Source organism: Desmodus rotundus, chromosome 9 (genome assembly GCF_022682495.2).
Source record: "Desmodus rotundus isolate HL8 chromosome 9, HLdesRot8A.1, whole genome shotgun sequence".
NCBI lineage: Eukaryota > Metazoa > Chordata > Mammalia > Chiroptera > Phyllostomidae > Desmodus > Desmodus rotundus.
In genome coordinates this window covers 68,486,863-68,513,883 of record NC_071395.1, presented here as the reverse complement: position 1 = coordinate 68,513,883, position 27,021 = coordinate 68,486,863, and the positions used below count along the sequence as shown (strand labels likewise).

Below are 27,021 nucleotides of genomic sequence, written 5' to 3'. Positions count from 1 at the left end.
AAAACCAAGTTTTAAAAATATTTCCTGTATCTTTTCATGGACAAAACATAAGAATGGAGATTTTACATGGGTTCATAGTTGTTCCTGCTTTTAAGCTGAAGTAGGTCTTGAAGGTACAGGGTCTAGTGTCCATATTGCCTGCACTTTTACCAAAACTGACAATGTTACCGCATCCCCTGGATGGAGAGCCTGTCCATGCCTTTCATCATCCCTGGTCTCAACGTGACATGAAAAGCCCTTCCTGGTCTTTTCTTCCCTCTCCAGTCTTGACCTTTGCCTTCTTAGCCTCAGGTGTTCCCAGCACACAGTAGTCTATTTCCCATGTCCACCCTTTGGCCATGATGTTGTGTTTGCTAGGAACACTTATTCTTCCTTCACTGCCCAACCTCTAACTCATCCTCTGAGACTCAGTCAAGCATCACTTCAGCCCCACTTCCCCTTATCACTGTCACCCCTGGCCCCTGACATTAGATGCCCCATACCCTGTACCTCTCTCTAGGACTATGCTTGCTGCATTCTCTGTTTACCTGTGGTCCCACCATTAGCTGAACTCACCATGGGCTGCTTAGTCATTCTTTTATCCCCCAAGCCCAGCACTTGGTAGGTACTCAGTCATTGTGTGATGACTGATGACAGATTCTATAAGTGACGTGAACATGAGTATGATAGCAAATCTTACCCAATGGCTTATTTCAGTGTTGACTGAGATGAATCACAACTTCCCTTATCAACCGCAAAGATCACATGGAGCCTCTTTCTACTCTTCCCTGATTTAACCTATGCTGTTTTTAGAAATAAGGGGTTACTTGCAGGAGTTTCCATGCCTGTCTGTCAATGACTTTACCTTAAGTATGTATTCAGGTATTTTACTAGTAGTATCTTTAGTTCATAAAATAGATAGTTTAAATAAATAGATAAATAAGCTACATATACATGTATGTGTTCTATATAGGTAAATATATCTTTAGGTGTAGAGATCTATTGTATCTGGACCTTTAGTTAATCATTGCCAGGCATTGGGGTGCTGGGAGGTGCTTATGAAGTGGCTGTTGTTTCCTGTTCCTGCAGTTATGAGACAAGGCTTTACAAGGGCTGGTGTCAGACAGTATCAGAGAAGTCACAGTATAATCTCTCCCGGCCACTTCTCAAGCGTGACCCAGAGACGAAGCAGATTGCTGTCAACTTTAACCCACAGGTAAACCTGGCAACAGTAATTTCTTATTGGGTTCCTGAAGAGTTTAATTTAACTTTGCTGATTTCAAAGGCAAAACCCTTTTTTATCTGAGTAAGAAAAAGCTGCTCAAAAGAATTTGCACCCCAGATTTCCTTTTTGGGGTAAATCCTAGGGTGTAGTATTTTCTCAAGTTTCCCAAGGTTCACATTTTCTCCAGGGTTAGCCAGTATATTTGTTTTGATTTTGCACAACAGAAAATATTGCAAAATATTTTTTAAACTTTTCATATAATAACAGCTTTATCACATAGCTGACTTTACATACAAAGTTAGAATGGCAATTATACTTGAGATTAACTCTTCAACAAGTTTAACATGTTATAGAGATGCACTATCTGAAATTTCAGAAGGCATTTAAACAGATATTGCTACCCATCTCTGAACAGACAGAATGATTGCATTACCGACCCTTTAGTACCGAACAGCTGACTGACCTACCTTGAATGCCTGCTACCTGTGAAGACTGTTGATTAAACACTAGGAAGCCAAACGAGTGTAAGAACTGGTTCCTGCTCTCAAGGAGCGCATGAGCTAGTAGGGAGCTTTAATGCCAACAAGCAAAAATCTATCTTAATTGGACAGCATATGATACATCTCAAAGGAGTAGCTTCGGAAATAAGACTCTAGATGAGTGATTCTCAACTGAGGCAATTTTTTCCCCTGAAGACATTTTTGGTTGTCAAACATGCACTGGGTGCTGATAGCACCAAGGTAGGTGCCAGGGTTACTGCTGAACTTTCTACAATGCATAGAACAAAGGGTTTTTTGTCTAAAAATATCAATAGTTCCAAGGTTGAGAAACCCTGCTCTAGATGATGAGAAGGGTAGAAGACCAGTGAGGGTGTTGCAGCCCTGGGATGCTTAATGCCAGAGAAGATGATGATCAAAGTTAGCCTGTGTCAGGAAGTACATCATTCAGCTACACAGTAAAAGTAAAACTTTGGCCACACTGAGCTGAAAGCAGTCACCTGCTTCTGTCTAGAAGGCAAGTTCTCCAGGAATGCGGTATAGACAGGACTGAAAACTGAGCCAATAGTGTATCGGTGTCTTTGAGAAAACTGAAGGTTAAGTAGAACATCCATTCTGACGGAAATAAAAGTCAACTACTATAAAGGACACATGGACAAAACCAAGGGGGAGGGTGGAGGTGGGGGAGGGAGGTGGGTTCAGCTGGGGTGGGGTGAAGGGATGGGGAGAAAAGGCATACAACTGTAATTGAATAACAATAAAAATTAAAAAAAAAAGTCAACGAAGGAAGTTGGTGGGTCCATTTTTCACTTTGGTAAGCTATGAGTCTGTTATTGAAGTCATTTGAATAATTTTATCAGCATTTCTTGCCAACAGTATTGGATATTAAATGCCCAAAGAGATCAGTTTCTGGATTACCAACTAGGCCAGAGTCTGTATATGATGATTATAGTAATTATGTCCTCAGTATAAGACAGTATTAAGGATGAACCACTCCTTTATATACTCCAAAAGCAAGGGCTCTATCTGCCCCAATGTGCAACACATACTAGGTGCTTTTTGGTGTCTGTAGGTGATAGAAGGGAAAGGAAGTAGAAGAAAAAAAGTGAGAGAAGAATTGGGGAGTGGAAATAAATATCTAAATTATAATGTAAGTCAAGGGGAAACCAGTACAAACACAGGACACAGGACAAAGAAGAGCTGCGGCCCTCCCTTGACTTCCACTTGTAGCGATGTGGCAATAGCTGTGGCACTGAAAAGGGACAGCAGCACGTATGTCATTCTGGAGGGACGGTCAGAGACTTGCCCCTTTATGGCCAGGATAAGAATTGTATGGGAAAAGTAATATATGTAGGAAATGTATTTAAATTATTTAAATGTCCTGTTATTGGGCACTTAAACTATTTTCTAGATTTATCAACTTGTATTTCATGGTTCTAGGATGCACCTTCTTTAACTTTTTATCTTTGAAAATGGTATGTCTTGTAGTTTTAAAAAACTACACTTTTTCTTTCTTCCTTCATTGTAAATAGAGTAACAGTGAATCTTACCATTGTTGGCATCTTACAGTTAGACAAAATGTGGTAGAAATATTGCTACAATAAATATCTTTAGTCATTGTTGCATCTATCCTTGATTATTTCCTTGGAATAAATGCCTAGAAATAGGATTGCTGGGCTAAAGGATACTCACATTTTGAGACTTTTTGTGCATATTGTCAATTTGGTCTTCGGAAAGCTGGAATTCAGTCATTATCCAGCCAGCAGGATAGTTATGTCTTTCAACCACTTCCAGCTTGTTGGACTAGAAAAAATATAATATCTCAACACTGTTTTATCTTTGTTCATGTGTTCATTAGCTGCTTACATTTCTTCTGTAAATTGCTTGTTCATGTCCTTCACCCACTTTTGAGTGGAAGTACCCTCTTTTCCTGTGATTTTGTTAGAATATTTGGGAAATATTTGTCAGACACTTAAAAATCCGCTGCAGGTATTTTTACCAGTTGAAGTATGTCATTTTATTAAACGTACAATATTTTTATGCATATAAAAATCTTTTGTGGTTGTGTGGTTGGAATGGCCTTCTCTACCTCATTATTATATAAATAATCCCACATTTTCTTCTGATTTTTGTTTTCATTTCTTAAACTTACATGTGTAATATCTATCTTCAGCAAAATTAACTAGGAGGCCGAAGTAATTTCCCCACCATCTTGTTTGCATTTGTCTTAGCCCTAAGTAGGGTGGGCTGATTGCCGATGAAGAGATGGTCCAGAGCCACTGAAAGTAGAGCCAGGAGCCCAGGTGTCTTGATATGGAAGTGGGGGTGAGGAATGGGGAGGGGGACAGGGAGAATCTGCAGTCTGGTATCTGCTCTGTCACACCTACCTGTGCACATTGGTCCTTGTCGGTTTAGGGATAAACACAGTAATAAGCAAGGAATAATGAGCAGTGCTCTTAGCAAAACTGCAAAGGCCTCTGTGTTTTCGTTGGGCCATATCTGCTTGGTTTCTCACCTCTGCAGTTGCCCCTAAACTCAGCATCCCAGAGAAGTTCAAAAAGGCCTGGTGACTTCCGTCTCCTGACCTCCAAGTACAGGAAGACACAAAGACATGCCAGCCCAGGGTTACATAAGTTAAGGGCTATTTCAAATGATTATGCGTAATAACCTCCTCTTGTCCCATCAGTGTCTGTGACCAAGGGTACGGCCTCATTTGCAGAGAATACCGGAAGTCTAATGTTGAGGCTTCTCATGCATGTGGGTGGCCCTGACCTTCATACCTCTACCCCTTGATGGGAGTTGGCTCATCAGCATGAGCCACATGCCCCAAAGCATCCAGGCAGAGTCCTCTCTTGCTGTCACAGGTATCTCCTTTCATGGGTTTTCCTCCTTTTGCTCTTCATGGCTCACAGATTCGGTGAACCCTGCTGCTTTCTATGTCCTTTTCCTTCTGCATAATACTCAGCCTCCTTCTCTAAAACTACATTTAAGGACCAGAGGTAGGAACAGAAGTTAAGTGGGACCCCGAGGCCTCTGGGCTCCCTGGTGTTTTTCAGTCTTTGACCCATATTGCTGCAATTCACTGCTGCTGAGCCACAGCCATTTATTTGGATTCTTTCCTCTAGCTGATTTCTGTGATGAAAGAAATGAGTTATCTTCAACCGAGGCAGATGAAGCACATCCCTGAGACAGCAGCAGCCATGTTCTCCTCCAGGGAGTTCTATCGGCAGCTTGTGGCGCATTTGGAGTTGATGGCAAATTGGTACAACAAGGTGATGAAAATGCTGCTAGAGGTGGAATTTCCATTAGTGGAGAAAGAGCTGCAAAATATTGATCTCCGCCTGAAAGCCGCAGAGGAGACTCTGAACTGGAAAACAGATGGTAACTGGGCACCACCTGGGCTCTGGGGAAAAGGCTGAGAGACAAGATTCCAATAATAGTTGGCAGACACTCAAATGATTACCTGGTAATCTGGGTTGTTTTTAAAACACAAATGTATCCTCCTAGACACAGAGCCAAGGTACAGAAGGCAAGAAGGGTTACTATTTTGCAACTTCCTTTTTTTGGATTTACTTAGTATGTTTAGAAAATTTTGCTGTCACACACTGGGGGAGACTCAGAGGCTGCATGGGATCTCCCACAGTCTCCAGCATATACTGGGCACCAGATTAACGAGGGCTTTCACTATATTATCATTGTTACTTGGTTTTCTTTTTTTTTAATTAAACATTTTTTTATTGTTGTTCAATTACAGTTGTCTGAATTTTCTCCCTACTGCTCCACCCCACCCCAGCCAAACCCACCTTCCTCCCCTGCCTCCACCCTCCCCCTTGGTTTTATCCATGTATCCTTTATAGTAGTTCCTGAAAACCCCTCTCTCCACTGTCCCCTCCCCACTCCCCTCTGTTATTGTGAGATTGCTCTTAACTTCAAAGTCTCTGGTTATATTTTGTTTGCTTTTTTCTTCTGTTGATTATGTTCCAGTTAAAGGTGAGATCATATGGTATTTGTCCCTCACCACCTGGCTTATTTCACTTAGCATAATGCTCTCCAGTTCCATCCATGCTGTTGCAAAGGGTATAAGCTCCTTCTTTCTCTCTGCTGCATAGAATTCCATTGTGTAAATGTACCATAGTTTTTGGATCCACTCATTTGCTGATGGGCACTTAGGTTGCTTCCAGTACTTGGCTATTGTAAATTGTGCTGCTCAGGTGCACAGGTTCTTTTGGATTGGTGTTTCAGGGTTCTTAGGGTATAATCCCAGCAGCAGAATTGCTGGGTCAAAGCAGTTCCATTTTTAGTTTTCTGAGGAAATTCCACACTGTTTTCCACAGTGGCCTCACCAGTCTGCATTCCCACCAACAACGTACTAGGATTCCCTTTTCTCCACATCCTCTCCAACATTTGTTTGTGGATTTGTTTATGTTGGCCACTCTGACTGGTGTGAGATGGTACCTCATTGTGGTTTTAATTTGCATCTCTCTGATGACCAGTGATGCGGAGCATCTTTTCATATGTCTCTGGGCCCTCTGTATGTCTTCCTTGGAGAAGTGTCTGTTCAAGACCTTTGCCTATTTTTTAATTGGATTGTTTGTCTTCCTGGAGTGGAGTCATGTGAGTTCTTTAAATATTTTGGATATCAGACCCTTATCTCAGATATCATTGGCAAATATGTTTTCCCATACCGTTGGTTCTCTTTGTATTTTAATGCTGTTTTCTTTAGCCCTGCAGAAGTTGTTTATTTTGATGAGGTCCCATTTGTTTATTTGTTCCTTTATGTCCCTTGCTTTACGGGACATGTCTGTGAGGATGTTGCTGCGTGGAATGTCTGAGATTTTCCTGCCAATGTTTTCCTCTAGGAATTTTATGATGTTACAACTTATATTTAAGTCTTTTATCCACCTTGAGCTTATTTTTGTGTATGGCGTAAGTTGGTGATCGAATTTCATATTTTTGTACATAGCTGTCCAGATCTCCCAACACCATTTGTTGAAGAGGCTATTTTTGCTCCATTTTATGCTCCTGCCCCCTTTGTCAAATATTAATTGACCATAGAGACTTCGGTTTATTTCTGGGCTCTCTGTTCTGTTCCATTGGTCTATGTGCCTGTTTTTAAGCCAATACCAGGCTGTTTTGATTACAGTGGCCTTGTAATACAGCTTGATATCAGTTATTGTGATCCCTCCTGCTTTGTTCTTCTTTCTCAAAATTGCTGCAGCTATTCGGGGTCATTTATGGTTCCATATAAATTTCTGAAATGTTCGTTCTATATCTGTGAAATATGTCATAGGCACTTTAATAGGGATTTCATTGAGTTATAAATCGCTTTGGGTAGTATGGCCATTTTGATGATGTTAATTCTTCCAATCCGTGCGCATGGTACATGCTTCCATTTGTTGGTGTCTTCCTTAATTTCTTTCTTCAGTGTTGTGTAGTTTTCTGAGTACAGGTCTTGTACCTCCTTGGTTAGGTTGAGTCCCAGGTAATTAATTTTTCTTGTTACTATATCCAATGGGTATTTTTCCTGATTTCTGTTTCTGATATTTCATTGTTGTTGTACAAGAATGCCTTTGATTTCTGAGTATTGACTTTGTATCCAGATGTTTTGCCAAATTCATTTATTAGGCCTAGTAGTTTTTTTGGTGGAGTCTATAGGATTTTCCATGTACACTATCATGTCATCTACAAACAGTGACAGTTTCATTTCCTCCTTTCCAATTTGGATGCCTTTATTTCTTTTTCTTGTCTGATTGCTGTGGCTAGGACTTCCAATACTACATTGAATAGGAGTGGCGAGAAAGGGCATCCTTGGCTTGTTCCTGATCTTAGTGGGAAAGCTCTAAGTGTTTGTCCATTGAGTATGATGTTGGCTGTAGGTCTCTCATATATGGCCTTTATTATGTTGAGGAATGCTCCCTGTATTCTCACTTTGCTGAGTGCTTTTATCATAAATGGTTACTGTACCTTATCAAATGCTTTTTCTGAATCTATTGATATGATCATGTGGTTTTTGCCTTTGCTTTTGTTTATGTGGTGTATTATGTTTATTGATTTGCGAGTATTTGTACCATCCTTGCATCCCTGGGATGAATCCCACTTGATCATGGTGTATGATCTTTTTAATGAATTGCTAGATGCGGTTTGCCAATATTTTGTTGAGGATTTTAGCATCTATGTTCATCAGCGATATTGGCCTGAAGTTTTCTTTCTTCATTGTGTCTTTATCTGGTTTTGGGATTAGGATGATGTTGGCTTCATAAAATGAGTTTGGGAGTCTTGCATCTTCTTGAATTTTTTGAAATAATCTGTGGAGGATGGGGGTTAGCTCCCCCTTAAATGCTCTGTAGAATTCTCCTGTGAAACCATCTGGCCCAGGGCTTTAGTGTGTTGGAAGCTTTTGGATTACTGTTTCAATTTCATCAGGTGTTATTGGTCTGTTCAGGCTTTCTGCTTCTTCTTCATTGAGTTTTGGAAGGTTATATTTTTCTAGAAATTTGTCCATTTCATGTAGGTTTTCACATTTCTTGGCATATAGTTCTTTGTAGTAATTTTTTTACAATCTTTTATATTTCGGTGGTATCAGTTGTAATCTCTCCTCTTTCATTTCTGATTGTGTTTATTTGGGTCCTCTCTCTTCTTTGCTTGATGAGCTTGCTTAAGGGCTTGTCGATTTTGTTTATCTTTTCAAAGAACCAGCTCCTGGCTTCACTGATCCTTACAATTGTGCTTTTATTCTCTATGTCGTTTAATTCTGCTCTGATCTTGGTTATTTCCTTCCTTGTACTTGCTCTGGGTTGGCTTTGTTGTTGTTCCTTGAGTTCTTGTAGGTGTAGGGTTAGGCTATTTATTTGAAATCTTTCTATTCTTTTTAGGTAGGCCTGTAATGCTATGAACTTCCCTCTCAGGACTGCCTTCTCTGTGTCCCATAGGTTTTGGATTGTTGTGAGTTCATTTTCATTTGTTTCCAGAAACTTTTTGATTTCTTCTATGATCTCATTTTTTACCCATTCATTGTTTAATAGCATGCTATTCAATCTCCATGATTTTGAGTGTTTGGGGGTTTTTTCCTTGAGATTTGTTTCTAGGTTCAGTCCCTTGTGGTCAGAGAAAATGCTTGATATGATTTCAATTTTCTTGAAATTGTTGAGGCTTGCTTTGTGTCCTATCATGTGGTCTAACTTTGAAAATGTTCCATGTGCATTTGAAAAGAATATGTATTTTGCTTCTTTAGGATGAAAGGCTCTATATATATCAGTTAAGTCCATTTCATCCAAGGCCTTGTTCAATGCCACAATATCTTTGTTGATATTTTGCTTGGAATATTTGTCCATCTTTGACAGTGAGGTGTTAAAGTCCCCTACTATAATTGTGTTGCTGTCAATATCTTTCTTGAAGTCCCCCAAGATTTTCTTTATGTATTTGGGTGCTCCTATGTTGGGTGCATATATATTGACAATGTGTATGTCTTCTTGGTGGATTCTCCCTTTGAGTATTATGAAGTGACCTTCTGGATCTCTCTTTATGGCCCTTTTTTTTGAAGTCTATTTTGTCTGATATGACTATTGCTACCCCAGCTGTTTTTCCTGTCCATTTGCTTGGAATATTTGTTTCCAGCCCTTCACTTTCAGTCTGTGTAGGTCTTCTGTCCTGAGTTCGGTCTGTTGTAGGCAGCATGTGTGTGGGTAATGCTTTCTTATCTATTCAGCTATTCTATGTCTTTTGTTTGGAGCATTTAATCCATTTACATTTAAGGTTATTATTGATAGGCACTTATTCATTGCTGAGTTTTTGTACCTATGTTCCTCTCTCTTTCTCTTTTCCTTCCTTTCCTTAAAGCAGTCCCTTTAGCATATCTTGCAGAGCTGGTTTGGTGGAGGTGTATTCTTTTAGACTTCTTTTGTCTGGGAAACTCCTTATTTGGCCTTCTATCTTGATTGAGAGCCTTGCTGGGTAAAGTAGTCTTGGTTGCAGGCCTCTGGTTCTCATTACTTGGAATATTTTTTGCCATTCTTTTCTGGCTTGGAGTGTTTCCATTGAGAAGACAGCTGCTAACCTTATTGGGGCTCCCTTGTATGTTACTTCCTGTTTCTCCCTTGCTGCCTTTAAGATCCTCTCTTTGTCTTGGAATTTTGCCATTTTAATTATGATATGTCTTGCAGTGGGCCTCTTTGGGTTCCTCTTGATTGGGACTCTCTGTGATTCCTGGATTTGGGTGACTTTTTCTTTCATCAAATTAGGGAAGTTTTCCATCATTACTTTTTCAAACAGATGTTCTATCCCTTGCTCTTCCTCTTCTCCTTCCTGTATCTCTGTTATGCGGATATTATTTCATTTCATGTTGTCCTGTATTTCCCTTAACCCCTCTTCATTCTTTCTGAGCCTCTTTTCTTTTTCTTGCTCATTCTGGGTGTTTTTTTCTACCTTGTCCTCCAGTTAGCTGATCTTTTCCTCTGCTTCATCAAGAGTGCTTTTGATTCCTTCTACTTTGTTCTTCAGTTCCGAAATTGTATTCTTCATTTCCTCTTGGCCCTTGTTGATAGTTTCTGTTTCCTTTTTCATGTTGATATAGTTTGCAGTGAGTTCATTGTAGTTTCCCTGTAGTTTTTGGTAATTCTGTGTGAGCTCATTAAGGTTCCTTATAACCAATTCTTTGAACTCAATATCTGATAATTGACTTGCCTCTATTTCAGTTAGCATTGTTTCTGAGATTTCCTCCTTTCCTTTCATTTGGGGCTTGTTTCTTTGGCTTCCCATTATTTGTGAGACTCTTCCTGTAGGCCTCTGCTTCTTAAGTTGCTCTGTTCTGTCCCCCTGGGTTTATGGTGTGAACTTCTGTGGTAGAATACCTGTGAGATTCAGTGGTACAGTCTCCTTGATCTCCTGGTCTTACTGATCTTGGTCTGTGCTTTATGTTGGCTCTGTGTATGTGTTAGTTTCTTTGTTCTTGTTCAGACTTTCTTTGGTGGGTCTTTCTCACCAGCTGGTTTTCTGAAGGTCAGTCTGTCCCCCACATCTTGTTTTCTGTTGTGCAGGTGTGGGCAGGCTGTTTTGGAGCCCGTTCTTCTGTATGTAGAAGGTTTTGAGGTTTTTCTCTTGCTCTTGTTCAGTTGTTTGTTCTGAGTAATTTCTTCACTATTTAGTTGTATTTCCAGATAGGTCCTGGGTTGAATTAGTGTGACTTCCACTCCCTCCTTCACCTTCTCCTGTTCTTATCTGTTGGTGTTACCTTTGTTGGTGGGTTTCCTCTTCCAGGAAGTATCCTGGTGTTCACGGCTTCTACCTACTCTTTTTTTATGGTAGGTTGTAGGGGGAAGGCGAAATGGTTTAAGAGAGCATGAGTGTATTATATGATATTTAAAGTACCAGCCCTTAGAGAAGGACAGGAGATCCTTTGGATATATATAGTGTTAACCATGATATTTCAGCCACCTCGCCACTTTTTAGGTAGGGTGGAAAGAAGATAAGACTCTTGTTGTGGGGGGAAGGATTGTGAGTTGGATCTGGAAGTCTGTGAGTTTGTGGGAGGTCAGATTGTGAGGTAAAGTGAGAGTAAGTGTAGAAAATAGGTGTAACATGTGAGAGAATAGATTTAACCACACCAGTAATAAAGCTCAGGAAACAGTGAAGTGGTCTGAGATCTGGGAGAAGTTCTGTATAGTATTTACAGACGTATGGAACAGCTATTATTTACAATAGTAATGGAGCAACAATCATATGACAGAATCTATGTGATCTGGATATCTAGAATAGGGAGTATAGGTCCTAGAGTAGTGTGCTAATGGAACACAGGTGAAGTGAAAGACAGTTAGTTAACAATACACTATGTAAGAGAGAATAAGGGTAAAGCAGTCAAACAATGCAAATTAACCAGTCAAGTGAAGAAGACTAAACAGAAAGAAGAGAGATGCAAAAATATTAATAAAATGAGTGATGTAGGGATAATGAAAAAATAAAACAAATATACAATATCTTGCAAGTTCTCTGGAGTAGCAAAGTGAAATTTGTTTCACTGTCTCAGCTGTTGGAATGTCCCCTCCTTGGGTCCAATTTTGGTCTTTTCAGAGTTCCTGATTTTATTGTCTCACTTGTGGGGATTTAAAAAAAATGGAAGGAAGAAGAGATATAAAGAGAAAGAAAGAAGGAGTAGAACAAGAAAGAAGGAAAGAGAGGAAGAAGGTGTTAAAAGAAAGAAAAATAAAAAATAATAATAATAAAGAATTACTTAAAAAAAAAACCAAGCCTGCTGGCCAAGCCAGTTTTGCTGGTCTTTTTTGGCTGTAGGCAACTCAGGCAGCCTAGCCCAGCTCTTCTTTCTCCCTTCTAGCACTTGGGCAGCCTCCCACCCAGCTCTCCTGATGCTCTGGACCCACAGGTTCAGTCACTCACCCTCCTCCAGGCTATGAGTGTGCCTGCAGCACTCTCCCTGGTGCCTTTGGTCTTACGTCTCTCTGAGTTGCACTCTCCCCGGGTCGGTGCCTGTGGTGGTCTAGGTGTGGTATGGACTCTCCTCCCTGGTGCTTAGGATTTGGGCTCAATATCCCCCACAGCCCTGCAGGAGCTCCAGGCAGCCCGGTGGAGAGGAGACTGGAGCTGCTGCTGCAGAAGAGTTCCCCAAAGTGTTCCTGAGGGTCTTTTTCTTTTTGAGAAAATCCTCCTGCTCAGTCCTGCCACTCCATACAAGGAAGGGCCTGTCCTCTCTCACAGCCCACCTCTCCAGCTAGCTCGGGGACTGTCCAGGTCAGGGCCCCACATGGCCCAACTCTCTACTCTCCCCAGCTGGCGCCCACGGTCTCTGGTGTGTTTACCACACTTTGTCCTTATTCCCCTCCCTGCAACCTCAAGCAACCAGGTCTCTCTTGGTGCTGCTCAAGCCCTGTTCAGCAGGGGAGGGAGCCGTCAACCCAGCTCTCTCCCAGGAGTCCTGTGGCAGGCCCAGGGCTTGGGCCTGGGGCTGCAGTAGCCCTGGTCCCTGTGCTGGTCCCAGGGACCTTTTTGTCCTGAAGCAGTCCCCTTACTGTATGTTTTTTCAGTGTCCTCTATACTTTTTGGTCTCCTATCTTCATAAACGCTGGGGTGCTGTAGGCTGTTCGCTTTGTTCCTCAGTAGATCAGCTAGGTGTTTCACCCATGTGCAGGGGGAAGTGGATTCTGCTCCCACCTATCTCGCCGCCATCTTTCCTCCCATTACTTGGTTTTCTTAACTGGACTTTAAACATCTTATGAGGGAACTGTGAATTTACTTCTCCTGTGTCCTTCAATACTTTTCAATGAACTTTCATCTGGGGGGGGACTGTAAGAAGAATATGAAACATGAGGTATATGGGAATGGCCCCTACCCAGAAAGAGTTCACATTTAGTGAGGACAACAGACATATGTAGAACATAAATTATACAAGACAAGCTATGATAAAAAGCCTTCAGAGAGGTGAAAAAAAAGTGTGGTAAACCACAGTGAAGGGATATTAATTTGCATTACTATCCCCAAAAGAGTTAAAGTTTGAAAAGAAGGTCACAGTCAACTCAGAGAAGTCTTGGAATGCCTTATGAAAAATGTTAGAACTTTATTCCTTATAAAATAAGAAATGACATTTTCAACATTTAATACAGTGAAAGTGCTTAAACAGTAAGGTTCATTAATCTCTGTAAGGTCCCCAAGTCGCACTGGTGTGCCCCAGCAAGTGTACCAACTTTTCTGCGCCTGGTAGGTAAGGGTCACCCATTTGTTTCTTTTCCTCCATAAGCAGGGTTTTGGTAAGAGTTGGCTTTTTAATACAACTAGAAAGAAAAAGACTGATTATAATGAAGTAACGTGTGCAGAAAAGTCTTTTATAAAACCCATGAGTGTTGAATCCCTACCTTTCACAGCAACTAGATGTTTAGTTGTGCCACTGTCGGCTATTTCAATTAATTGTGTTTCTTTTGGGGAGCAGGCGTTTGGGATTATGTCATTGAAATGACTGATAGTATTCATGATCTTGAAAAAAGAATTCAGAAAGCCAAAGACAATGTGGAAGAGATCCAAAACATCATGAAAACATGGGTGTCTCCAATATTTAAGAGAAAAGATGGAAGAAAGGAATGCCTTCTTTCCATGGATGACCAGCAAGATCGAATGGAAAAATATTACAGTTGCATCAGAGACTCTGGCCTGAAGATCCACGCACTTGTTCAGGTAACAAGCAGCCTCCCAGACATACCTACCACAAACATCTTATGTCGAGAAGTGTGTCTGGGTGCCAGAAGTGATTTGGATATTACAATAATAGGTACTGTGTCTTCTGCTGTCATGGATAGAAATTTATATGACAGCATTGTGGTAGCAGGGTGTCAAAATTAATCCTCTCTTAATGGTGACACCACTTAGTCATCACATGGCTTAAGTCCCACACCAAACCCCAAGGGAATAAAAGGAGAAGTCAGGGACAGAATCCTAAATGATCTACTGCACTAACTACCTCTAACTCGCCCATACAACCCAGTGTGGAACTCCAGCATCATCTTTATAACCCAACTCTGTAGAGCCGAAAGAGATGGTATCCCTAACTGCATTTGATAGAGAGAAACGAACAAATGCAGAATGCAGCACTTAGTGCAGTAAGGCTTTGCCCTGCACTGTGATCAAGGCAACCTGCTATCCCATCCTCAGAGACTGAACAGTGGAAAAGAGATGCAAGCAGCCGCAGGTGCCAACCCTGCTGAAGCAGCCACAGAGCAGTTCTGAGGGGCTGAGCTCATGCATCAAGTCAGCGACAAATTACAGCTGCTGTTTTGGGTTATCAATGATTTGAAGTACAATGAATTGTGCTTTTGACTTTGTTAATTTTCCTGATTTTGTTTTCTAGTTATTAACTTCTGTTCTTTATTATTTCTTTCTAGTTCACTTGGGGGTAATTTACTCATCTTTGTTTTTCTAGCGTATAAGGGTAAACATGTAGGGCATTATTTTAAGGCCTTCTTCCTTTCTAATACAAGCATTTGATGATATAAATTTCCCTCTGAGCAGTGCTTTACTTGCATTCCACAAATTTGATCTGCCTCATTTTCATTTCATTCAGTTTTAATTTTTTTCTAGTGATTTCTTTAACTTAATGATCATTTAGAAGTATATTGTTTAATTTCCACATATTTGGGGCATCTCTGGATATCTCAATGAAATTTGTATCTAATCTAATTTCACTGTGGCTTAGAGAAAATACTCTGGAAGATTTCATTCAGTTGGAATTTAGTGAGACTTGTTCCATGACCCAGAATATTGTTTATCTCATTGAATGTGTCTTGTGCACTTGATAACATGTTTATTCTTCTATTGCTGGGTACAGTGTTCCATAATTATCAATTATTTCAAAGTGGTTGGTAGTATTGTTCATATATTCTTTATGCTTTTTGATTTTTTGTCTACCAATTACTGAAGGTAGAGTGTTAAATCACGTATGATTTTTGATTTGTCTATTTAATCGTTTAGTTCTGTCATATTTTTCATCAAGTGTTTAAGCTCTATTAGTAGGTATAAACAAATTTATAATTATTGTAACTTCCTGATAAATTGGTTGTTTTATCATGAAATTCACTTTTTATTTTCAGTAATACCCCCTTGCCTTGAAGTCTTTTTTTTTTTTGTAATACTATAGTCTTTCCTTCCAGATTCACTATTTCTACTTTTTGCATTGTCCATCTTTTTCTACCCCTTTACATTCAAACTATGTGTTTTTTCAAGTTCAAATTCAGGTTCACACAATAGAAACTTACTCTTCTAAGTCTAATAACTCAGCCTATTAATTGGAGTGTTTAAACTTACATTTAATGTAGTTATTACTATGGATGGATTTAGCTCTACCATTTTGCTATTCGTTTTTTATTTGCTTCATCTCTTTTTTGTTTCTCTCCTGTTTCTTGCTCATGTTCTTCTTGCCCATGGTATATTTTTAGTATTCTATTTTAATTTCTAAAATGGAATTCAGATTTACCTTGTTGCATTATATTTGTGGAGGTTATCGAGGTTTCAGTATGTCTCTTGAACTAATCACAATTGACTTAGAGTTTTCCCATGAAATATAGGAATGTGTGTGTATGTAAAACACACCTCACAATGGAGTATTATAATTTTTTTTGCTTTAAAAACTCAGGAAAATAGACTTACCCACAAACTCACTATTTCCACACTTGTTTTTCCTTTCTGTAGAATTGAGTTACCATCTTGCTGTTTAGGTCTGCTAATGACACATTCTATCAGTTTCTGTTTATCTGAAAATGTTCTTATTTCACCTTTGTCTTTGAAGCATAGTTTCACTGAATATAGAACTGTGAGTAGGCAATTTTGTTTTTCTCTCAGAAGTCATTTTACTATCTTCTCTCCCCCAATGTTTCTGATCAGAAGCCAGCTGTAATTTGTGTCTTTGTTCCTCTATATGTATTGTATTTTTTCCATCAGGATTTTTTACTGGAGTCTTTTTAAATTTTTGTATTTTTCCCATTTGATTATGATGTGCCTAGATGAGTTTCCTTTATATTCATCCTGCTTAGAGACTGTGAGCTTCTTGAGCTTTTCATCAAATTTGAGGAGTTTTTGATTAAATTATGACATTATTGTCTGCTAATTCAAACATCTATTTTATTTTTCTGTCTTTTAAAAAATGCAACAGAAATTTATTTTTCTTTTACATACACTAAATCTAAGAAGTAGGCATTCCAGGATTGGTATGGCAGCTATTTTCTGAGTTTTCTCTTAGTGATTTTCTCTCTTGGTTAAATGTCACATTTTCCTGCTTCTTTGCATGTTTAGTAATTTTTTATTATGTTCTAGTCATGTTGGGTACCACTTTAGAATCCGGGTGTTATTTCCCTTGAAGAGTCTGTTTCTCTTTTGGCAGGAAGTTAACTTACTGGTGCGGCATCTTGATCCTGTTGAAGCTCAAGTTTAAGCTTTATTAGGGAGGGTCTAAAGAAGTTATTATAGAACAGAGCAGCTCTAATCTTTATTTATTTTTTATTTATTTTTTTATTGTTATTCAATTACAGATGTATGCCTTTTCTCCCCATCCCTCCACCCCACCCCAGGTGAACCCACCTCCCTCCCCCACCTCCACCCTCCCCCTTGGTTTTGTCCATGTGTCCTTTATAGTAGTTCCTGTAATCCCCTCTTCCCACTGTCCCCGGCCCACCCACCCCCCCCACTCTGGCTATTCTTAGATTGTTCTTAACTTCAATGTCTCTGGTTATATTTTGTTTGGTTTTTTCTTCTATTGATTATGTTCCAGTCAAAGGTGAGATCATATGGTATTTGTCCCTCACCGCCTGGCTTATTTCACTCAGCATAATGCTCTGCAGTTCCATCCATGCTGTTGCAAAGGGTATAAGCTCCTTCTTTCTCTCTGCTGCGTAGAATTCCATTGTGTAAATATACCATAGTTTTTGGATCCACTCGTTTGCTGATGGGCACTTCGGTTGCTTCCAGTACTTAGCTATTGTAAATTGTGCGAGCAGCTCTAATCTTAAAGCACAGCATTTTTGAGGTCTCTACTGAATTCCTGGTTACCTGTGAGGTCTTTTCATGATTTCTGATAGAATGCAAACATCTTCCAGTACTTTGTAACCAACACAATCTCCATTCAGCTTAGATCCCCAGTAACTGTTCTCTGCAGGACTTTCAGAGTCTTGCCCTAAACATGTTCAGGTTAATTCTCAAAGACTCAAGAGAACTCAGCAGTGTCAGCAGCTCCAAACCCCAGTTTCTTTTTTTTCCTGCCCAGCAGGAAGGACTTTGTAATTCAGATCCACTTTCCTCTGTCATGGGTTGGAAAGTATCTCTAGGTAAAGCCAGGTGGTTGTACAGCTCACCTTAAGTGTTTCCCTTTTCCCAAGGATCACATCCCTTTACTACCTGTTATCCATTACCCAAAACAATTGTTTCTTGTATTCCATAGTTGTTTGTAGCAGAAGGACAAGACAAATCTCATTTGTCTGTGTTGTCTAGGATCAGAAACCTGAGCTAGATCTTTTTAATCTGTAGTAGATTTGAGATAGAGAGGTTAAAAGTACAGATAACTGTATTGATTGCATGACATTTGGGAGGAGAAAGAACAACTATACAAAGCAGTCAAATAACTAAGTTTTAAAATATAGAAGCATACAAATCTTAATAATACCTGAAAGCAACCCTATATTGTCACAGTGTTATGATTTGTATGCTGATGAACTTTAAGTCATTAAGAAAATCCTAATTGTACTTAGGAAGGAAAAGTGTAGGTAGGGGATGTTAGAAATTTTAGTTTTGTTACTTGAAGACAGGACCTTGACTTTTTTTTTTTTTTTGATTCAGGCAGATTTACTACATGACAATGTCTGTAAAGTGATGTGAGTCAGCTAAAAAATTTATTTCTGCAAAGTAGTTGCAACTTTCATTGAAGATACAAGATAAATGGAAAGTTGCTGTAAAAAGGCTTAATAATGAAAATGATGAAGAGCACTTGACGTACCAGCAGGAGAGAGTGAAAGAGAAAGAGAAAAGGAGAGGACATGTGTAATTTTTTTATGTGTAAACATTTTCTAAATCACTCAGTATAACGAAGGTTTTTAGTTGATATTAAATGCCAATAGCACAACACTCCAGCTCATTTCTAAGGATTATCCAGGAAATGCTTTACTTGTTTGAACCCCGAATTTCTTGTAATTCTTGAATCATAATGCCTTCTACCCTCAGTGTTCCAGCCTGACTTCTGCTTCAGCGCATCTTTCTTCACAGCACATCGGTCAGCATTTATGATGCACACACTGCATCCAGTAGCATCCCTGCTGAGAAGGTGGCCTGAACCAGCCCTCCTCCCCAGAGGCAGGATGAGGCACCATCTCCCCTTTATGGGTTACCTTTATGTTTCTTTCAGTCAGTGGTGATTCCCATAAGATAAAATGGATTTGATAGGCATATAATAGCAATTCTTCACAGGAATGTTTTTTCTTCATGTGTTATTCATAGTCCCATTAATGATGATCGGAACTTTCTTATTATTAAAGAGGATTTACATCACTTCTTTACTTTTTAGGAAAACCTGGGTCTTTTTTCAGCAGACCCAGCCTCCGATATCTGGAAGACTTACGTTAACTACATCGATGATATGCTGCTGGATGGATTCTTTCTTGCCATTGAGTGCTCCCTCCAGTACCTCCTGGAAAACACTGGTAATCACTGGCTTATACATGTGGGTTATTAAAAGTATGGTAACAGTAATGGCATCTGTTGAGTTACAGTGAAGTGCAATTGAGTGCTTTGTGACTTTTCCCAAAAAGATGGTGAACATTTTGTGAATTATACACAGTAATATAGTAAAGGTATTGAGTTTCTACACTGTTCAAACAGAAGAGACTTTGGTTGTTCCAAAGCTCAGATGATAGACCAGGCTCTAAGACAGTGAAGTTCAAAAGTGAAAACATGAAAGCTTATTCAATGTAAATCAAGCTTTAGTAGAGAAGCGAGTAAGCTGGAATACTGGGAAGCACAATTAGTAAAGGCAGTTTCAGCTGTATTTGACTTGTGGCCATGGGGGTGGGGCAGTCTCTGCCTTTGAGCTTACTATCTTCTATCTCTGTAGCTTTGAGAACTCAGAGAGGTTGTAGTAGCCAGGTTAAGTGGAAGAAGTTTTTCTCTGTGAAAAAGGATCAGAGAAGAGGCCAGGAATGAGGTAGCTTTCAGAAGGAAAAGGAATGTTAAGAAGAAGGTAATGGTACTCTTTGAGGGTTAAATGATAGCTAAGGGCCTTGGATTTATGGTAGCTACACTGGGTTAAGGTTCAGAGAATCAAATATATTGCAGTAAGACCTAACCTCAGCTAGTAAGGAGTGGGATGGAAAGGGCAGAAGAGGTCAGGAATAAAGTTGAATTAAACCTTTCACATCTGGTAGATTCTGAGGAACTCAGCAAGGGTCATATGGAAGAATTCATCAATGGAAAGGCAGAGGTGAATATTTTGAAGGCAGAAGATGAAGGTGGGATGAGACTTTAAGATATCAAGTCCAACCAAAGGAAAGAAATCAAATGCGGAGTTAAAATAGGCAGGCCAAGATCTGTGTCCAGGCATCCCACCCATGCAAAAGGGCACATGCAGACCCTGAGGCTGAGCTGGAGCTGAGCGAGGCCCAGTGTTGGGTGGAGCTCAGATGGGCAACGCCCCCATGGTCTTTGCTGGTGCAGAGGCTGAGGTCAAAGGCAAGGGGTTTGCTGGCAGGGTGCAGGGGTTCCCCAAATCAACAAAATGCAGCAGTAGGAAACAGGGGTTCCAGCATAGTCAGCCAGCATGGTCACCTTCTAGATCCTGGGGGTAAGCCACCATGAGGCAAGGGACAGAGATACTGAGACCGGAGAGCTGGTTCCCAGGGGCCAGGCCCCTCAGTGCCCACCTGCGTGAACAGACCAACCTCCTCTTATGTTGGAGGTTTGGAATTTCTGGTCTCCCATTCCTCCTCCAAGATCTAGGAAGATGCCTCAGCCAGACACATGTGTAGGCAGTGCTCAAGGGATGGCCCCTAAATGCAGTGACTCACCTTTGACCAATCGCTCCCCCGACCTGCACTGTCTGATGTGGCAGGTTGTCTTCCTCATGTGGGAAGGAGAGAGTGGGAACGAGAGGATGGAGAGAGGAAATGATAGTATTTTTCCGAGATTGACAAAGCTACCTTTTCTCCATGGAAGTGTGAGGAGAGGGGTGCACACTTTCTTCACACTGTAAGATGGACAGGAACTAGATTTAGCAGCTGCCTGAACTGAGGAGCTACAGATAAAATGGAAAAGGCATTGGTGAAGGTGAAGGAGCCTAAAGAGAGTAGCCTCTAAGAAGAAAATCGTTGTGACCCTTCACAGTAGCCAGCTGGGCAATTTATTACTCTGGTCCACCTTACTATTTCTACCTTCTCTTGTTTGATCAAGCAAACACCATTCCTATACTTTGGTCTGGCCTCCCAGAAAATTCACTGAATGCAACCCTGCCAAGGCTGAATTCTACCCACTCTCCAGAAATCGTCTTCCCCTTCTTAACTGCTAAAGTGGTTTACTCGCACCAAGGTTGTGGAGCCACCAGGACCACCTGGTTTGTATGGTCATTATGCTGGCATTGCATCTAACATAGGGATTGGGTTCTCATGACAGCATATGGGGCAAAACTCCATAGAGTCAAAGTAGCCTTGAAAGTCTTATAAATCCTTTAAACTGCGGGCAACCTGGCCTACTAAATTAGAAGCATCTGATGCATGCAGGAATGCAGAATATATCATGAGTACATAGGCAAAGCGTAATCTTAAAAGTTTTTTTAAAAGAACTGTTCTACAATAGTAGTATAGTTACTATGATATTGGTAAACTTACATTCCCTTGAGTTAAATATGCATTTTATGGGACACTCCTGAGTCCAATAATGCAAATTTATTATTCTGAAGTTTTAAGGGCCGGAGTCTAGTTTTACATATCTCTGAGGAGCCCTCAGGTTTTGTTGTTGTTGTTGTTGTTGTTGTTGTTAGGGAGAATGATATCAAAACTCTATCAGTAGGGCAGCTTAAAAGGCAAACAAGCTTATGCCCCACGCACTAGCCCAAAGCAAGTGCTTCAAGTTAGTGTGCAGGCCCCTTCCATCCCATGGTTTCACCACCCACCAGGGCTTGGTCTTTGTTCTCTGCTTTAGCTGGGCCACCGCCCTAGGGGAGGGGAGAGAAGGCTCACCTGCTGTCTTCAAGGCCCTGGCCCAGGAGTGGCACCATCACTTCTCCCTACATCCTGCTGGTGAGGGAACCACACAGCCACACCTTGCTGCAAGCTGGGAAATGCCATGTGCACACTTACAACTCTAGTTCTGGGAAAAGAGGCCAATAAATCCCACTTAGTAGTCTCTGCCACCCACAGTACCCAACACATAACAGTCCCCTAAATATTCCTACCACCCAAAAGATATATGAAAATAAGTAGTTATTGATAAAAGTTTTGGCATTTATCTTGTACTTGGAATATCTTACTCCATGTTATATTTTGATTTAAATTTAGCAAGATGAGTTGTCTAGCAAGTTATCAGGAATTTTTAAATTACTTATATACTGTTTTAAAATTTTTTATCACTATAAGACTACAGAATTAAAATAAGTTCTGTTTTTATAGACAGGAAACAGAACAGGCAGAACTGTAATGTCTCTTTGCTTTTCATACCTGTGCAACCAGGGACAGAACCCCCATCCCCCCTACTGGCTGCCAGTGGTATTGTCTAGTCTGTGCCTAGGAAGAAATGAGCTGCTTCCAAAAAAATGGGCTTTGCAAAATCTACCCCTTCTCAACCAGACTCTCTACTGCCTCCCAGGAGGCATTTGAGAACATGGAAGGAGACTGGCTTCGGTTGATCCGTCACTGGAATATGTTCTGTGAAGACAAGGAGAGGAACTGTTGTACAGCACCCAGGACAGCCCTGCACCAAACTTAAAACTTGGCCGGTTCAAAATGACAGTATTTCCCCTACTGATAAACACTGTAGGACTGAGGCCCCCCCTTTTCTGGGTGTTAGCAAAGTTTATCTTTCCATTTTCTATACTGAGCAGCTCATTTAAAGGAAAGAAATGCTCTCGGTGTTTTTAAAATGGTACTTTTCTTTGCCCATTTTACCTATTTTCCTTATTTTGTTCTTGTTTTCCAGAATGTAAGCCAGGACTCAACCCAATATTTGAAGCACAGCTGAGGTTAGCAATCCCAGAATTAGTTTTCTCTCCATCTGTGGAGTCTGGAGTGGAAGGCAGCTTCTATGACATGGTTGAGGGTCTTGTCACCAGCATTTTTAGAATAGCATCTTTGGTGCCACGGCTTTCCCCACGAAACAGCGCTCCCCACTATCAGGTACTGGATCTGCAGCCACCCCACCTTCCTGCCAGACCTGGGACTCGCTGCAGAGTGTTGATGTGATCTGCCTGCTCTTGTCTTATTCCCCAGGTTTGCATGGAAGCCATGGCCGACTTGGCAAGGATGCGGAGCACACTCATGGACAGAGTTCAGGGCATGATGGCCCTCTGCTGCAGCTACCGAAACACCTTCAGCCAGTACTCCTACCTCTATGTGGAGGACCAGAAGGAGATTCTGGCCCAGTTTCTGCTGTATGGGCACATCCTCACACCTGAAGAGATTGAAATCCATGCAGAAGATGGCATCCCAGAGAACCCGCCCCTCCTCCACCAGTTTAAAGCACAGATTGACTCCTATGAAAAGCTCTATGAAGATGTGTGCAAGCTGGAGCCCATCAAGGTATTTGATTGCTGGATGAGGATCGATGTGAGACCCTTTAAAGCATCTCTGCTGAATCTAATTAAGAGGTGGAGCCTCCTGTTCAAACAGCATCTTGTTGACTATGTCACCAACAGGTAATACGGGGGTTTCCTTAGCTTTCGTCCAGCATCCCAGACTGTTGGGAGTATTATGTTTTTAATTTGCCTTCATATATTTGCCCATGGGCTCATTGGTTAAGTGAATTAAAACAGCCAGTTGTAGGTTCTAGGCTTTTGGACACCCATGGTAACCTTAGTCCTGCCCTCTCCTTTGTTCACTAAATGTGGCTTGTTTTTGTTTTATTTTCCATTTTGTGAAAGGCACTCAGTAAGTGGTAAATAATGTTCAATGCAACAACAGCAGATCCAACCTCCCTTCCCAACTGTTAAAATCTCCTTAAGTCTGAGAGGCAGAGGGGGATCTAATGGGCCTCCCAGATTCTATTTTACCACTTACTCCTGGGGCCAGATCATCCAGCTGTGCAATGTGGGTGTCACTGAACCAACACACTCTGGGTGCCTGTCTGGGCCACTCCAGCCTTGTGACAGATTAGATCTGAAATTCTGTCTGTTTCCATTGGGACTCAGACCTCTCAGCCTGGCACCAGGCCTTCCATACCAGAGCCTCACCTTGTAGGTGAATAATCAAGTTGGAAAGCAGTCTCCCGGACACTTCACATTAGCTTTGTCCCCACAGATCCACCACAGTCAGGGTCTCGACTCCCACCCCCTTTCCACAAAATCCGGCTGGGTACCACCATCCCTGTTCAGCTATCATCCTTTGGGGCCAGCTGATGCTATAGGACACCTGATCTGCCCCCTCCCGAAGTTTGGTGCTGGTCTTGAGTGCTGCAGCTGGCCTGCTCAGTGACCTAGAATGGAAACAGCCAAGTTGAAAATGTGTCTGGCTACAAACGGATTCAGAGACTTTGCAGGGGTGATGGTCCACCCCGTGAAAACCACAGGAAAGCAATGTGGGATGTTTCAAACAGGGCTTTGTAGGTATTATTTAAGAAGAGGCCAGTTTTCTATGTTCAGAGAGGCAAGAAGGGGAAGCTGTGGTGGGAGTGGAGGAGGGGACCGTGACGGCCCTGAAGGGAGTAAAGTTTGAGGGACAGGTGGCCTGTGATCCCTTTCCAGTAGGAAGTCTGGTGACCCAAGATCATGGGGGAGTTTTATAAGATTTAGGTTTTATAATTATTTAGGTATCACGAGACCAACAGGTAAGGACATCAGCATTGAAAAGACAATTTGTTAGACTCATAGACCCCAAAAGGACAGGGGTGTGCCACACCGAGCAGTGCACACAGGAGAGCTCCCTGCACAGTCAGAGCCCTTATTGAGGTTCCCATGGAAAAGAATGGGTGATCCAGGGTAAGCAGGTTTAGGATTGGCTAGTTTGAGTAATTTCAAGAGGCTCTGGGCTGTCCTTAGCTGCCTGGCACCTGGCCCTGCGGTGGGCAGGGTAGACAGGGGAACAGTGGCACGGAGTGTGAGAGACAGTAAGAGGAAGTGGCTGGGGGTATAGATCCTGGACTGACTGATTTGCACCTGCAAACCATAATCAAAGGCGAGTCCTTTACAATCCCCAGAAAGTGTTTCACCTGGGAGGGGCAGTTCCTCCAGGGTCAGCCAGGCCCCAGCTGTCAGACCTTCAGAGACATGTGGTTGATACAGGGCATGGTGATAGCAACTGCCATGAGTCCCATCAGGCAAGGCTTTGCAGGGTCTAACAGCTGGTTTCACGGGATAAACACACAGGGGAGCAGTTAGGAGACCTTACTTCGAGTCTGTGAACCCTTATTTCCTCACCTTTGAAAGAAGATAGTATGACTAGACATCCGTAAGGCGCCTTCCAGTTCTATTGGTTGGTGATTTCATGAACTACTTTGCTACACTTTAGGAGAGTGAGTTGTTGTGTTCTCAAGAATTAGGTAAAATAGACATAATTCAAACAAAAAAAACCATTTATTACTGAGTGTCCGCCATGTGCCATGTAACTTTGTGATTTCCCCCTTCCTGTAGTGGGTGTCAGTATTAACCCCACCTTGCCTTACAACTTATGTACGCTTCATTTACTGTCACAAGTCCAACTCTGTTTTTATCATTTATCTTTTTCAGCTTGGGCTGCTCTGATACTGTGATTTATGATAACAAATATATATTTGGTCATTATCCTCTTTTCTGGCACAGAGCTCCTAGAACCCTTTGGATTGCCAAGTGATGGGACTGATAAAGGTGTCTTTTGTTATATTAATGAGGTGACTTTTGGATCCTACCTGAGGAAGGGGTCTGGTTGCCAGGAGAGCCAACTATGTGATTGAAGAATTGGAACTTTCAGATGCACCAACTCTGTTGGGGAGGGTCTGGAGATTGAATCAATCACCAATGGCCAAAGATCTAATCAATTAGTTCTCAATAACAAAACCTTCATGAAAACCAAAAACAACAGGGATTGGAGAGATTGCAACTTGATGGACATGTAGTGATTTGGGGGAAGGGGTGGGTTCAGAGAGGGTGTGGAGCTCCATGTCCTTTCTCCATGCCTTGTGCTGTGCATCTCTTTTATCTGGCTGTTCCTGAGTTATATTCTTTTATAATAAAACAATAACCTAGTAAGAAAACAGGCTTTCTGAGTTCTGGGAGCTGCTCTCACAAATTAATTGAACCCAAGGAGGAGGTTGTTGAAACCTCTGATCTATAACTGGTCAGTCAGAGGTACAAGTGATAAGTGGAATTATGATTGGTGTTTGAAGGGAGTAGGGCAGTCATATAGGACTGAGCCCTTAACCTGTGGAATCAGTGCTGTCTCCAGGGAGATAGTCTCAAAGTTGATTTGAATTATGGGACAAATGATTGGTGTTGGTGTGAGAAACCTGCCCCCACCCTCACCCTACACATACACATTGGAATTGGTGCTAGAATTCTAGTAGCTGCCATAAAAAGTAACACACACTGAGTGGCCTAAACCACAGAAATTTATTTCTCACAATTTTGGAGGCTAGGGAGTCCACGATCAATATGTCAGCCCATATAATTCCTGGTGCGAGCTATCTTTCCGGCTCGCAGGCAGCTGCCTTCTCATTGTATCCTCACATGGCCCTTCCTCAGTGTCTGGGGGAGGGGAGGAGAGAGACAGACATACACACACATACACAGAAAGAGAGAGAGAGTGTGTGTGTCTTCCTCATTTTATAAGGCCACTAGTTCCTTATGAGGGCCCCATATGCACTTCTTGGCCTCATCCAACCATAATCACCTCCTGAAGGGCACACCTCCAAATCTCATCACATTGGAGGCTGGGGCTTCAATGTACGAATGTGTGGGGGATGCAAATATTCCATCCATAACATCATGTAAACTCAACTCCTATTCGGCCCTCCACATCCTCATCTACCCCAACCCCACCCTGGCCCTTGCAGAGCCTTCCACTGTGACCTTCCTACAGACCTTGGGGTCTTCTATCAGCAAATGCTCACTGCTCTCTTCACCTTCTCTTACCCTCTTTCTGCACTAACTGAAGCCCAGCCCTCTCCTAAAGACACTGCTACCTACCCTTGTATCCCTCCCAGGTAGGGACTGACTTTTACCCTGTCCCCCTCTTACCACTGGTCTTGGACATAGGTAAGATATCCTTGCTCCTCATTATTTCTTCCAAATCATTTCACCATCTCTTCTTTCAAAATCCTCAGCTCCACTGGAACAAATTCTATCAGACAGTATGAACTGCCACTAGTCTGCATACAGTCATCCTGCCCCATCACTGCAGATCTTACCATCTGGCTCAGTCCCTTTTCCCCGCCTTCAGCTGATAATCACCCTCCATGATGCAACCTCCACATAGTCTCCATTACACCTTCCTTTTATTTCGTTGATCTCTCTTGCCAATGTCCTTTCCTTCTACCACACTTCTGCTACCTAATTCTGCCTTGCACTCTTGGTGGGGCAGGTAGAAAGATTTAGAGGTAATTGTTCTCCCTTCAAAATCTCAGGTTTGACCATTCCATTCTCCACCGCCAGCTGGTGTCGTTCCAGCTCACTTACTTGGC

At 41.6% G+C, this 27,021-nt stretch overlaps 1 protein-coding gene across 3 annotated transcripts in view; it reads left to right on the top strand.

Annotated features, from left to right (window-relative positions):
* The window catches only part of DNAH9 (dynein axonemal heavy chain 9), a 367,496-nt gene that overhangs the window by 44,354 nt on the left and 296,121 nt on the right, over positions 1 to 27,021 (top strand). For all 3 annotated transcript variants that reach the window (XM_024564675.4, XM_053910525.2, XM_053910526.1), the window contains exons 12-17: positions 1,069 to 1,195; positions 4,827 to 5,082; positions 13,631 to 13,872; positions 18,737 to 18,872; positions 22,354 to 22,550; positions 22,644 to 23,068. In XM_024564675.4, the coding sequence (XP_024420443.2) occupies positions 1,069 to 1,195; positions 4,827 to 5,082; positions 13,631 to 13,872; positions 18,737 to 18,872; positions 22,354 to 22,550; positions 22,644 to 23,068 (1,383 nt within the window). The remainder of the gene's footprint in view (positions 1 to 1,068; positions 1,196 to 4,826; positions 5,083 to 13,630; positions 13,873 to 18,736; positions 18,873 to 22,353; positions 22,551 to 22,643; positions 23,069 to 27,021) is intronic.